The sequence below is a fragment of the Gopherus evgoodei genome, chromosome 3 (genome assembly GCF_007399415.2).
Source record: "Gopherus evgoodei ecotype Sinaloan lineage chromosome 3, rGopEvg1_v1.p, whole genome shotgun sequence".
Classification (NCBI taxonomy): Eukaryota; Metazoa; Chordata; order Testudines; family Testudinidae; genus Gopherus; species Gopherus evgoodei.
This window is the reverse complement of record NC_044324.1, coordinates 136,918,393-136,932,369: the sequence shown is the minus strand read 5'-3', so window position 1 is coordinate 136,932,369 and position 13,977 is coordinate 136,918,393. Positions and strand designations below refer to the sequence as shown.

Here is a 13,977-nt window from a genome sequence, read left to right as displayed (position 1 = left end):
TATTAAAGCTCATTAAATGCAAAAGAAGTATTTGAGTTTTAGGTACTGTCCAAAATATATTCTAATTTTCGACTTTCTTTTCCCTCAAGGTCCTTGATGCCTCAACGCTTAGTTTTGGTACTCGAGTGAAATGGTTTGCCATATGTTTTGCAACTGGTATTTTCTGTTCTATTCTTGTAAGTGAATTTTTGTTCTACCTTTTTATGAAGATGCTGTGGTAGAATCTTGCTAATCTTCATTCCCTGGGCCTGATCCTGTGGGGTGCGGTGCACCGTCTTCCTATTGCTTCAGTTGGAATAAAGGGTGATCAATACCTTGCTGGATCTGACCCTTCATAATCCACACTACTGGCAGTCTTCCCCTATTTACAGTAAATGGTCTAGTGACATACTTTCTTATTGACAAAATTTCCTAGTACATTATGTAGTATTTTAAATTAAAACAAATATACAGTAACCAAAAAGGTTGGGCAAAACTTTCTTTTGTTTTGTCCACTGGCTAATTCATAAAGTTCAGTAACTTGCAATTAATCTCCCAGTTGTTGGTGTAATTAATGATATTTTGCTAGATAATATGTATTGTTGAAATGACTGATAATAGTGTATACCACTAAATTTGAATTAAGCTGTATTCCATGCCCTGGGGAGGACAGGTAGTGGTGGGAGGAGATAGTGGGAGAGGATGCTTTGAGAGACAGGCAAGTTGGGGCAGTAACTTTTGAAGCAAAAACCTGTGACATACCTCACAATTTCTTGTTCATCAAGCGTAACATTTTCAGAAGAAACAACAAGGAGTTCTTGTGGCACCTTATAGATTAACAAATTTATTTGGGCATAAGCTTTTGTTGGCTAAAACCCATGTCATCAGATGCATGGAGTGAAAAATAGTGTCTGTCTGTCTAATCAGCACATAAAAAGATGGGAGTTGCGTTAAGAAGTTGGAGGTCAGTGCTAACGAGGCCAATTCAGTTAAGGTGGAAGTGGCCTGTTCTCAGCAGTTCATAAGAAGGGATGAATATCCGAGGGAAAATTACTTTTGTAGTGCTGACAAGGCCAATACATCAAGGTGGATGTCACCCATTCCCAACAGTTCATAAGAAGGTGTGAGTATCAGCAAAGGGAAAATTACTTTTTTGTAGTGACCCATCCACTCCCAGTCTTTATTGAGGCCTAATTTGATGGTGTCCAGTTCTGCAGTTTCTTTTTGGAGTCTGTTTTTGAAGTTTTGTTGTTGAAGAATTGGCACTTTTTAATTACCACATGCCACACACATATGGACTACAAGCCATCAGGAACAGTATCCCTGATAACGTCAATGCAAACCTGGTGGCTGAGCTTTGTGACTTTGTCCTCATCCACAACTATTTCAGATTTGGGGACAATGTATACCTTCAAAGTGCGTGGTGTGCAGGAGGGGGTTCAGGGCAGGAGGTTGGGGTGCAGAGTGTGGGAGGGGGCTCAGGGCAGGGGGTTGGCGTGCAGAGTGTGGCAGGGGGCACAGGGCAGGAGGTTGGGGTGCAGGAGGGATTCGGGGTGAAGGTTCTAGGGTGACAGCAGCACACAATGGGGCTAAGGCCTGCTCTTTGCCTGCCCTGGCCCCACACCGCTCCTGGAGGCGGATGGCACCATGTCCCTGAAGCCTCTGGGGGTGGGGGGGAGCAGAGGGCTCCGCGCGCTGCCCTCGCCTGCTCCCCTGTGGGTACTTCTCCCAAAGCTCCCATTGGCTGCAGTTCTCCATTCCTGGCCAATGGGAGCTGTGGGGGGCAGTACCCTTCCCTGCTCCCCCCAGGGACGTGGTGCCATGTGTTTCTAGGAGCAGTGTGGGGCCCGCAGCGCCATGGGGGTGTCAGTCCCACAGGCTGAATCCAAAGCCCTGGCGGGCCAGATGCGGCCTCTTGTTTGCCCACCCCTGCTCTAAAGTGTCACAAGGACTCCTCATTGTTTTTGCTGATATAGGCTAATACGTCTACCCTCTGAAATTATTTTCAGAAGAGATTGCTAGTTCTACTTGCCCAGCTTGACACCTTTTGTCTTGGTGGTGCGGAGCATCTTGTCTTTCAGTGGTGCGGAGCATCCGACTCCTGTTGACTTCACCTAGCATTGTTGCTCAGCATTTCTGAAATTAAGCCAAAAATGTCTCAAGTTGGGCACCCAAAATCAGTGGTCATTTTTGAAAAATCTGCTGCATGTGTTGCAGAGACTTCCAAACTGTGTACCAAACAGCCACATTTAGAACTGTAATTTTTGTGAGTATTTACACCTTTATTTAAAACATCCATTAATGTGTAAATCACTCCACCCATTATGTGCAGAGTAGTGAAGGTCTTGTGAGTGTTGGTGTATAGTTGTGACATCACCCAAAAAGCACGACTAATCAGTTGAAATGTAGCTTGGAACAACTGTTTGCAAAGTGGTATGGTTTAAGTTACTACTTTTTGATGGAGTGTAGATCCAATATTGATATAATATGACTTCCAACCACAAAGGATAGAAATGCTTTACAGGCAAAGGACTTATTAAATGTCTTCTATACAGTGAAAATCAAGTAAATAAGTCTCATTCTCTCTATCAGAGTCTTAATAAAGTATGAGACACAAAGATACTTAGCAGAAGTGACATTCTTTCATATTAAGAAATGAAGCAGGCATAGTTTATTCCTCTCTCTAGCATGTGACAATGAAAATAAAAGCTTCCTTGTCAGATGCTTTAGACTTGCCATGTGATATCTTTCTTCCAAGAGTGGATGCCTATACCATGGGCTCTATTTTATTGGCCATAACATAAAATAGTAACTTATTTATCTCCTATTTAATGTGAAAAAGGGTCACATTAAAGGCACATTCAAGCATGTGGCTGAACAGCTTTCACTGTCACTTTAGAATACATATTTTATGCAGTGTTAAGTGGAGACGTATGGAGACATATCATCTCTGTCCCATTGATTGAAATCTGTTCCTGGGAAAATGCAAGTGATGCTGGCTTATGAGTTCTTATGCTGTTTCTATATGATTTTGGATGATGCAGGGCAACCTGTGGTCTTTAGGAAGCTGTGAGCTGAAATATATTTCAAAAACTTCTATTCAGGAAATAACACTTAGAACAGTTAGCTGAACATAACCACTAATTCTACATGCACCTGTGACTGAGCTGTTTTGGGGGAGGGGTAATGGAGGGACATCTCCTATTTCAAGCCAAACCCTGTGGGGAAGGCATCTTGTAGAGTACTCAAAGCAGATGTGATGCAAGACTAAGTAGTAGCAAAGTCATTTACATTTTTTTCAACGTTACTTGCTAATAGTAATAGCTCTTGCCTTGTCTTTCATGAAAGGCAAGCAAGAATGGGTGTCATAAACAGATAATTAAAGGTTAATAGAACAGGAGTACTTCATGTCTCTTTTGCCTGTAAAGGGTTAACAAGTTCAGTGAGCCTGGCTGTCACCTGACCAGAGGACCAATCAGGGAACAGGATACTTTCAAATCTTGAGGGAGGGAAGTTTGTGTGTGTGCTGTTAGTGTTTGGTGGTGGTTCTCTCTGGGTTCTGAGAGTGACCAGACGTGCAACCAGGTTTCTCTCCAATCTCTCTGATACAGTCTCTTATGTCCAGAATAGTGAGTACTAGGTAGATAAGGCGAGTTAGGCTTATGTTTGTTTTCTTTATTTGCAATGTGTATTTTGCTGAAAGGATTTTTATTTGTACTTGTATACTTAGACTGGGAGGGTATTCCCAGTGTCTATAGCTGAAAGACCCTGTAACATATTCCATCTTAAATTTACAAAGATAATTTTTACTGTTTTTTTTCTTTTATTAAAAGCTTTTTCTTGTTTAAGAACCTGATTGTTTTTTTTTATTCTGGTGAGACCCCAAAGGACTGCGTCTGGATCCACCAGGGAAATTGGTGGGGAGAAAGGAGTAAAGGGGGAGAGGTTAATTTTCTCTGTATTAGGATTACTTTCTCCCTCAGGGAGAGTCTGGGAGGGGGAGAGAGAAGGAGGGGGGAAAGTGAATTTTCCTCTCTGTTTAAAGATTCAAGGAGTTTGAATCAGTGATCTTCCAGGGTAACCCAGGGAGGGGAAGCCTGGGAGGGACAACAGTGAGGGGAAGGGTTTACTTTCCTTGTGTTAAGATCCAGAGGGACTGGGTCTTGGGGGTCCCCGGGCAAGGTTTTGGGGGGACCAGAGTGTACCAGGCACTGGAATTCCTGGTTGGTGGCAGCGCTACAAGTACTAAGCTGGTAATTGAGCTTAGAGGAATTCCTGCTGGTACCCCATCTTTTGGACACTAAGGTTCAGAGTGGGGAATTATACCATGACAATGGGACACTGAGAGAACTGGTAGAGGAATGCAAATGGAACCAAATATTCAGAGAGGTGGCAATATGTTTGGTACTGCTATCAGTCTTGCATTGAATCTGACAGTGTACAAAATAATCATTCAATCTGAGAATTATCTGGTATACTGACATTAGGCTCAAATTCACTTGGGCTGCTGCTAAAAAGTAGGGCTGTCAAGCGATTAAATAAAATTTAATAGTGATTGTTCGCATGATTTAAAAAATTAATCATGCAATTGTTTGCAGTTTAATCACACTGTTAATACTAGAATACCATTTATTTAGATATTTTGGGGGCTTTCTGTATTTTCAAATATAGGGTTAGGGCTGGGGCCTCTGGGATTCAGCCATGCTTGGGGCTTCAGGTTGGCATGGGCTGCTTCAGCCCCAGCTGCCTTGGAAGCCATGGGCTAGTGTTTCAGCCCCCCACTACGGATGTCTCCTGCCCAACCCTCAGGTATGCAGACAACACATTAATTTTTTTTAAACATGTTAATTTTCCTTTCAGTTAGTCACAGATATTAACTGTGATTAATTGACAGCCCTAATAAAAATTTTGAGATTCCATTGGTTGGTTTTGCCTCTACAGGTCTGAAGTTGATTGTACAAAGCAATTTGATGTGCTTTGAAGGTTCATATAGGTTCCCCACAATTCCATTGTCCCCTTTTCTGTACCATATTTCCATCCCTGACTGCTATTAGCAGATTTCTTAAAGAGTCAGAGATTGGACACTAGATGGGCAGAGCTGTGAGTTGCTACAGAGAATTCTTTCCCAGGTGTCTGGCTGGTGGATCTACTTGATTACCATATTTGGGATAAGGAGGAAATTTTCTTCTGTGTCAGACTGGCAGATCTTGCAAGCTTTTCACCTTTCTCTTCAGTGTGGGGCACAGGTCACTTGCTGGTTTGAGCTAGAGTAAATGGTGTATACTCTGTAACTTAGTCTTTAACTCAAGGTTTGAGGACTTCAGTAACTCAGCCAGAGGTTATGGGCCTACTGCAGGAGTGAGTAGGTGAGGTTATATGGCCTGCAATGTGCTGGAGGTCAGATGAGATACCACGATGGTGCCTTCTGGCCTTAGGGCGTGGCTACACTCAAAACTCCAAAGCGCTGCTGCGGGAGCGCTGCCGCAGCAGCGCTTTGAAGTGCGAGTGTGGTTGCAGCACCAGTGCTGGGAGAGAGCTCTCCCAGTGCTGCAGGTATCCACCTTCCCGTGGGGATTAACTTGCAGCGCTGTTTACACTGGCGCTTTGCAGCGCTGTAACTTGCTGCACACTCAGGGGTGTGGTTTTTTTTCCCACACCCCTGAGCAAAAAAGTTGCAGCGCTGTAAAGCGCCAGTGTAGCCAAGGCCTTAGTCTGTGAGGCTGTTGGGGAAGATAGTGAATGAAGTAGGTGGACTGCAGTGTCTCTGTGGATGATGCCTAGCTTTACATTGCTCTTTTTGCAGGTCTGGTTGGTGCAGACAAATGACTTAAGCAGGGCCTAACCTTCATTAGGGCTTGGCTAAGAGCTAGCTGGCTGAGGCTTAATCCAGATAAGAATGAGATGACCCTGGAGAAAGCATCTGGAATAATTGGCAGAGACTGTTTACCCATATGTGAATATGACAGTCTTATAGTATTCCTGGCCACTTCGGGATGATCAAGTAGCAGAGGCCATGTGTGCTTTTTTTTTTTTAATCTGGGTGTGGCACAGTTTTATCTGAATCTAGCCACAGTCATCCACTCCTTTGTCATTTAGAGCTGCACTTGGGTATTCCCTGTAAGATGACTCAAACTGTATTTGATGCAAAATGTCACTGCTTGCTTAAATAGTACTTTTTACATGGAACACTATGCTTGTGCTCTGGTCCATGTTGTCCTCCTTTTGGTTTGTGTGATTTAAGGTGATGGTTTTGTCTGAAGAAGCGCTAAGTGTGTTGGCTTCTGGTTACCTTTAGAATCTGCCTCTCTTGCTTGTTAGTCATGGCAGTTATGATCAGCGGAGGTGTTTGAATTATCAGCCCCCTGGTTTAAACATGGAGGCTGATAGTGGAGGTGCTTGATTCAAACTTCTCTTCCCCTGTCCATGCACATACTTTGTCTGCCAGCTGAGGTTTGACTCAGACTTCTTCTTTTTAGAACTGTTATGATTGGAGTGAGTGGGAGAAGTGACGGAGGACTTTCTGTAGTGGGTTTGGAGAGATTGTGGATATTAGTCCAGTATAACTTCATGGATGTCTTCCTTTCACATAATGTACAGGATCTTCCAACTTAGACTTCTGTTTCTTTAAAACCCATAATTCTATCTGCTGTACAATAACCTAAAAAGTAAGCATCTATACAATTACTGCTAAAAGAACCTGTGAAATAGGCCTCTTATACAAATGTTGGGTATAGTAATATTGATAGGATTTATTTTCACTCCTCTGCAATAACATTCGGGAGACTCAGTTAAATACATGAAATCATTACATCTCACTTGCCAGTAGAGGGAGGTATTAATCTGCTGGATGGTTAGTGCAGTCTCTGAAAACAGTGTATGACCAGTGTAGGTCATGGTGACTTTCTTGTGACTTAAATTTTATGGTTTTACATTTATTTTCAGACACACTAAACTGGATGGACTAGCAATTGAAAGTATGAAAATATTTTTTTCTTGTGCAGGGGACAGCATTTCTGTGGCTTCCCTCGGGGCTGAAACTTTTTGCAGTGTTCTACACCATAGGAAATATTTCTGCATTAGCCAGGTATGCATTATTTTCCTAGTTATCACTAATAAGTTCTACCGTTTTGGAATCTGAATTTCTAACTGCAAATTTGTGTGTAACATTAATATTCAAATGTGAAAAACAATGCAGCTTATAATTTCAGGTCATATGTATCTTGCACTTTACATTTTCATGTTACTAATACACTAGTTACAATGGGAATATCAGTTGTTTCCCTCCCACTTCTACACAATTATATTGTGTTTTTTGTGATCACGTCGTAAATACATCCTGATTTCTATTTACTTTGGCTGGCAGGTTGTAGACTATAGGTTTTAGACTTCTGTGTGTTTCTAAATCCATCTGCCATCTCCTCACACCCCAATTTCAGTAATTAATCACTAATGTAGGCATCTCACTATGGGCATCTTCTGATAGGAAACATCTTGCTTTCAACCAGAGTTTCTTTAATCTTATTTTTAATGGAAAACAAGTCTGGGAGACCCTAAAAATGAATCCATGAAAAATCTTGCCATAGAATAAGTTCAAGTATGGTCTTTTAAAAATTTGTTTAACTTTAAAATTTTAAAACTCTGCTGTAATTTATCTATTCTCACCACTCCTTCTTGTAGGCAGATGCCTTGCCATGTTGCTGAGACTGACTTTTGAGGCTGTGCTCTCAGGAAAAACAATAGCAAACTTAACTTTCTGTTGCTGCTGCTAAACTACAAAAGAGGCCTTGTAAGATTGTTCTGATTTCATTCTCCTATGTTTCACCGGGATGAAGTGCCAAACTCTGTGAACATGAAGTGTGAGTCTGTAAAGTTTTCTCAGTCCTGGTCCTCCCTCCCCACTTTGACTAGAGTGTTTGTGTAAAGAGTTAGCTCAGGGCTTCTGAACTTTTTCTGCTTTTACAAACCCTGTGCATAGCGCCAAAGAACCCGTCAACATTTTCTTATATTTTGATCTACATAAAATCTTGGGTCCTGTTTGGAGCTCTTTGCCAGAAAGGATCATAGTTGGGCTGCTTGTTGAGAACGCTGCCCCCTTTGTCTTCTGTCTCAGTTGTCTGAATTTCAGTGTCATCAGCTGCATTATCCCCTGAAGTGTAGCTGTTTTGAAAAGTAAGGCCATTTGAAATAGTAGCCAGATTGCAAGCTTGTGGTTTTGCTGAGTAGAATATTTAATTTGGCTCCCCATTTGCTTCAGGTGTAGAGTTTGTGAAGCATGATGATGGGTTTGCATTTGACTTCTGAGGCTCACTACTGTGTGCTGCCACCATCTTCAGCCCTCTCTTTTGTCAGTTGTCATCCTCGGGTAGAGCTGCAGTAGTGTAACCTGAAAGAAACAAAGGCATATTGCAGTGCTATCTGATAGGAGAGGGTCCAAATAGTTGTGGAAAGCGGAAAGAATGCATTGCTCCCCGTTATATCAATTTGTGTCCAGACATAGGGATGAGTACGACTCTGAAGCATGTTATCCCCTTCTTGCAATCTGATGCCTTTATCTGAAGTTGATGATAGTGTTGGCAAATGTTACTGTTTTTCTACTCCCTTCTCCTTCTGCTAAGATCACTTCAGTTTTTTCTGAGTTGAGTTTCAGCTGACTTCTTCCAAGCATTAAGATATGCTGGTAGTGACAGAGACTGCACTGATGACAAAGGAGGGGTATAGTTGTTTCATCTGCATATTGGTAATGCACAAGTCTGCAGCATCTTACCGCCTCTCTCTGGCCTTCTATACAGGGGTGTGAGGAAGAACTGAGTCTTTTGGGATACAATATGGTAGGGGTCGGGGTGATTAAGAGCATATATCAGGTCTTCATACCTTTTAGACTAAACATGGGCAAACTACAGCCCGCAGGCCACATCTGGCCCGCGGGACCGTCCTGCCCGGCCTCCAAGCTCCTGACCAGGGAGCCTAGTCCCTGGCCCCTTCCCCACTGTCCCGCCTCCCCTGCAGCCACACCGCTGCGCAGGCTGTGCTCTGGCCCCCAGCTTCTGGTGGGCAGTGTGGGGAGTGCAGCTGGCTCTGGCCAGGTGTCGCGGCTGCAAGCTCCTGCTGCTGGTAAGGGGGCGGGTAGTCCTGGGGGGCAGTCAGGGGCTGGGGGTCCCAGGAGGAAGTGGTCAGGAGATGAGGGGCAGAGGGAGGTTGGATAGGGGGTGGGAGTCCTGGGGGGGGGCTGTCAGAGGTTGGGGGTGTGGATGGGGGTGGGCAGTCAGAGGACAGGGAGCAGGGGGGTTTAATAGGGGGCAGGGGTCCTGGGAGGGGGCAGTTGGGGGACAAGGAGGGGGGGGGTTGGATGGTTGGGAGTTCTGAGGGCAGCAGTCAGGGTGGGAAGTGGGAGGTGGCGGAGGCCAGGCTGTTTGGGGAGGCACAGCCTTCCCTTCCCGGTCCTCTATACAGTTGCAAAACCCCAATGTGGCCCTCGGGCCAAGAAATTTGCCCACCCCCGTTTTAGACTAATGCCTAATGTGTTACCTATATTGCCTAGGACTCGTACATAGGTAGAAGAGTTTGTCATTTGCTTATCTCTTGCTCCATCATGGTCCCTAGATTCATTCTCCTATCTCTGGATATATGCTCACATCAGTCACCATGCCTGTTCATCACAAACACCCCATGCTGTTTGCTTAGACATCCTGAGTCACTCTCAACTCTGACACCACTCTATTTGCCATTCACCCCACCTCATCAGTTCTCTTCCCACCAGTTCTTCAGGTTTTTTTTCCTTCTTTCATCGGCTCTCCTCTTTGCTCCCATTAAATCTCAGTAGTATCTTCATGCAGCGCCTCTTCATGCAGCCTTCAGTACCTCTATTTCAGATCTCATGTCTTCTGTGGATAGCAGATACCTCACTACTTTTCGTGGCAACTCAACATAAAGTCCCATGACCTAATTTTCCAGGGTGGGGTAGGGCATTCTGTTCTAACACCACCCTTGTTTAGAGAGAGGCTATTGAAGCAGATGAAATTTTGGCCCCTCTGGAGAAGAAAGATCTTGGATATCTTCTGTTTCCTGCCTATATCTAGAAGAAGAAGGCTGAGTCCAGCTGCAGAGTGGCAGAACAGGATTATTCTGACCCTGTTCTGCTCCCTAGGCCAGGTCTGCTCCTTCCTCATGTTGTCTGGCAGAGAAGTTCAGAAGAGCTGCTAACTAACCTTCATTCCCTTTCAGTTTTAGGCACAGGGTAGAGGAAGGCTGGAGGATTCAGCAAAGGCTGCTGCAGCTGTTCCTCTACTTGATCTGGTGATGAGCTCAGGCACAAAGAATGGTGTTGCCCTGCAGGTTTGACTGGGTAATAGCAGCATATACTTTCACTGCCTGGCAGCTCAGTTGAGGTTTGAGATTTTTTGCAACTGTTAGGGCGAGAAACTATATTATTTTTAAATGAAAATGTAAGTTCTGTACAGGTTTAGCGCTGGTCATACTCATCCTGAAAATCTTCCTACTTAGAATCCTCCAGGTTTCTTCAATTCTGGTGAATTTCATTTTGAGATAGTCCTAGATAGACTAGACTCAAACTAGTGTCCCTTTGATATATCTAGGAATATTTGGAAGGAAATGGGGAGCAGATACACATGTAGGCTGATTCCCAGGACAAATATATAAAGAGTATTAATCTTTGACCCTATCAGTAGCTGTTGTTGAACTGTGGTGCCTTTCTCTAGATTAAATATTGGATGGCTCTATAAATTACCTATTTTGATACCTTGCAAAGATTATTTGGATGTGACTTACTGTTTCTTCCTTATTTCATTAGTACGTGTTTCTTGATGGGGCCTGTGAAGCAGCTGAAAAAAATGTTTGAGCCAACAAGGTTAATTGCTACAATTGTTATGCTGGTAAACTACATTTACTAATTTTTTTAAATCTTACTGGTGGGGGACGGGGAGGGAAGCAAATTTGAGGCTTTGGCCAGGAAGAACTATGTGCATCCAGGCAATTGTTTTTATTGGATTATTATGTACTGGACTGGTAACACTATCTTTTAATATTGCCTGACATTTCTCATTATAAGATTCTATTTTCAGTTGCTCATAAATTTTGCCAAACTTTAATCATTTTGGCTGAAATTTTCCATGCCAGTTATGAACCTCAGGCTGAAAACTTCACCTAAAACAGTTCAGCTGTTTGAGACGGAGGCTAGGAAAAGCATAATTTTTTTTGTTTCTTCGTCTCATGTTTTAAAAAAAAAAAAATCTGATTTTTCCTTTGAAAGGCTTTAGTTCCTTCATCGATTGGAGCAGATACCTGAAATTTGCTAGGTTTCCTTTGTGTCAGGGTGTGCCTTTTGCCATCCCTGCTTCTCCCCTACCCCATGCCCCCCCAAAAAAAATTGGGCCTGGTTATAAACCTTTGAGAAATCTCACAGTGCTTGTGATCATTGGAGACTTGCTAGAGCATCATAACTAAATTCAGCCTGGGGCTGAGCAGAAATTTTTCTGCATTTATAGGTCTGAGCTGCGGCAGCCCAGGCTCTACAAGGCACTGGAACTATGAAGGGAGATGCTCCTATGCTCTCAGTACCCTCTGCTAGGCTCAGAAAGCATAAAGGAGGGAGCTGCCTGATGTAATGGAACAGGGATAAAAGCCACACCTCAGGGTGATGGGAAACATATCTGATGATGAGTCAGGATATAGGAGAAGAATTGGGTCTGGCTGGGCAAAAAGATTGGGACAAGGAGCTGTGGTGGGTTGGAGTGGGGGATGGACCTGGCAATGGCTGGGTGGGGAGAGTGGAACTGGGATTGAAAAGCCAGGGTGGGGAAGAGACAGGACTGGGACAGGTTGGAGGGCACTGGGCAGAAGGGGCTAAGCTTCCAGGGACCAGCTAGAGCACACTTCCCTCCAGCACCTGGAATGGAACTTGGAGTCTCACCATTCTTCTACTGTCAGCAAATATCTGTAATACTCACTGGCAGTCTCATCTATCCCTCCCTCTTCTCTTCTCCCCCCCTTCAGTCTGTTGGTCCACATAGTGGATAACAACCTACCAGCACAAGTGGTAAAGTCTGTGTATTAGAACTAAAGGTTCCAATCCTGTTTATGACCCATATGGGTGTAAATATGATGCCACATGATGGAATTTGTTTTTTCTGTTTGCTTTTTTTAAAAACCCAAGAAAGTGTACACACACAAAACAGTTGCAAAGTCAAGCACTCAGAAGTTAGGAAATGCCAGAATTAAGGTTGCTGTGTAATCTTAGATCAGTTCCTTAGCACAGTGTTTCTCAAGCTGTGGTCCACAGACCCCTGGGGGTCCTTTGGCCCCACTGAGAAACTCTTTCCCCCCCCTCCCTTACAGGCATGCCTCCAGCATGCTGGGGAACAGGCTTACCTGTCTTGGCTTCCTGCCACTCCTGGAAGCAGCAGGCATGTCCAGCCCCTGGGGCAGAGGGAGGTGGGGGAAGGAGGTCTGTACACGCTGCACCCGCCTCGAGTGCCAACTCTGCAGCTCCCATTGACTGCAGTTCCTGGCCAATTGGAGCTGCCGGGGCACTGCCTGTGTGTAGGAGTAGCATGCGGAGACCCCTGTCCCTCCACCCACCTAGGAGCCACAGCCAGAGGGATGTGCCAGTTGCTTTTGAAATATGAGCATCCCGAGGTAAGTGCTGCACCTCTCCCTCACCCAACCATCTGCCCCAGCCCAGAGCCTACACCCAAACTCCTTCCCAGAGGCCACACCCTTCCTGCACCCCAACCCCCTGCCCCAGTCTGGTGAAAGTGAGTGAGGGTGGTAAAGAGGGAGTGATGGGAGGAATGGGGGATGGAGTGAGCAGGGGTGGGGCCTTGGAGAAGGAGCAGGACAGGGGCAAAGCCTGGAAAGGGGGTGGGTTAGGGCTGAGCAGGGGGACTTGGGGGTCCCTGAAAAATTTTAAATCAAAATGGGGGTCTTCAGGGTGCTAACATTTTGAGAACCACTGCCCTGGCATATATGCACTGTTCAGTCTTGAAATACATGATCATACTGTTATTTTGCTCCTTACCTGTGTCTCATTCATCGCACAAGGTGACTTGCTCTGGGGCTGAAGCAGGGTTGTATAGTAAAGGATGCTGTTGTCTGTAAGACCCATACTTTATTTATAGCAGCAGTTGGAAGGTGTGTAGTGAATGAGTCAGAAAACCCAAGGAAGGAAAAGGATGGCCTCATGGTTAATGCTTAAGGCAGCCCTAGAGAATTGGATTATATTAGAGCTGGTTGAGGACTTTGTCAATGATATTCTGATGGAAAATTCACTGTTTTTGCTATATCAAATTTTTCCAGGGGAAAATAGTTCCCAGCTCCTTGGCAGTCTGGGATGTCTGTCTGCCCGAGCTGTCTGGTTCCCTGCCCTGGTGAGCTGCTAGGGCCTGGGCAGCTTGGGGAGCCTCGGACACTTCAAAAAGGTCAAAACGAAATCTAGTTTAAAAACAGTTGAAACAAAATATCAGAATTCCCAGTCTACAGGAAATTTCAGTTGTTACATTTTTAAATGCAATTTTTTCTGAAAATGTTTGGGGAAAAGAGGGTTCCCACTCCCAATGGAATGGGAATTCCAGTTTCTGGTCATCTCTAGGTTCTGTCCCTGCCTCTGCCACAGAGTTTCTCTGTGATGCTGGGCTGGTGACTTAAAAAATAACCCTTTCTGGCATGGGTGCTGATCGAGTCTTCTGGTGGCCTGACTTAAAACCCTAAGGCAGGGGAGGCCAACCTGTGGCTCTGGAGCCACATGTGGCTCTTCAGAAGTTAATATGTGGCTCCTTGTATAGACACCAACTCCAGGGCTGGAGCTACAGGCGCCAACTTTCCAATGTGAAGGGGGGTGCTTTCTGCTCAACCCCTGGCTCTGTCAGGGGCCATACCCCAGCCTCCTGCATGCCATGGAAACAGCTGATCGGGAGGGAGGGAGGGAGGGGGAAGTGCTGATCGGTGGGGCTGCCAGTGGGTGGGAGGCACGGGGCTGGGGGGAGC

At 44.8% G+C, this 13,977-nt stretch overlaps 1 protein-coding gene across 3 annotated transcripts in view; it reads left to right on the top strand.

Annotated features, from left to right (window-relative positions):
* The window catches only part of SFT2D1 (SFT2 domain containing 1), a 43,915-nt gene that overhangs the window by 19,846 nt on the left and 10,092 nt on the right, over positions 1 to 13,977 (top strand). For 2 of the 3 annotated variants that reach the window (XM_030556728.1, XM_030556730.1), the window contains exons 2-4: positions 90 to 176; positions 6,981 to 7,063; positions 10,787 to 10,868. In XM_030556728.1, coding sequence (XP_030412588.1) covers positions 90 to 176; positions 6,981 to 7,063; positions 10,787 to 10,868 — 252 coding nt within the window. The remainder of the gene's footprint in view (positions 1 to 89; positions 177 to 6,980; positions 7,064 to 10,786; positions 10,869 to 13,977) is intronic. The other variant, XM_030556731.1, reaches the window with a different exon arrangement.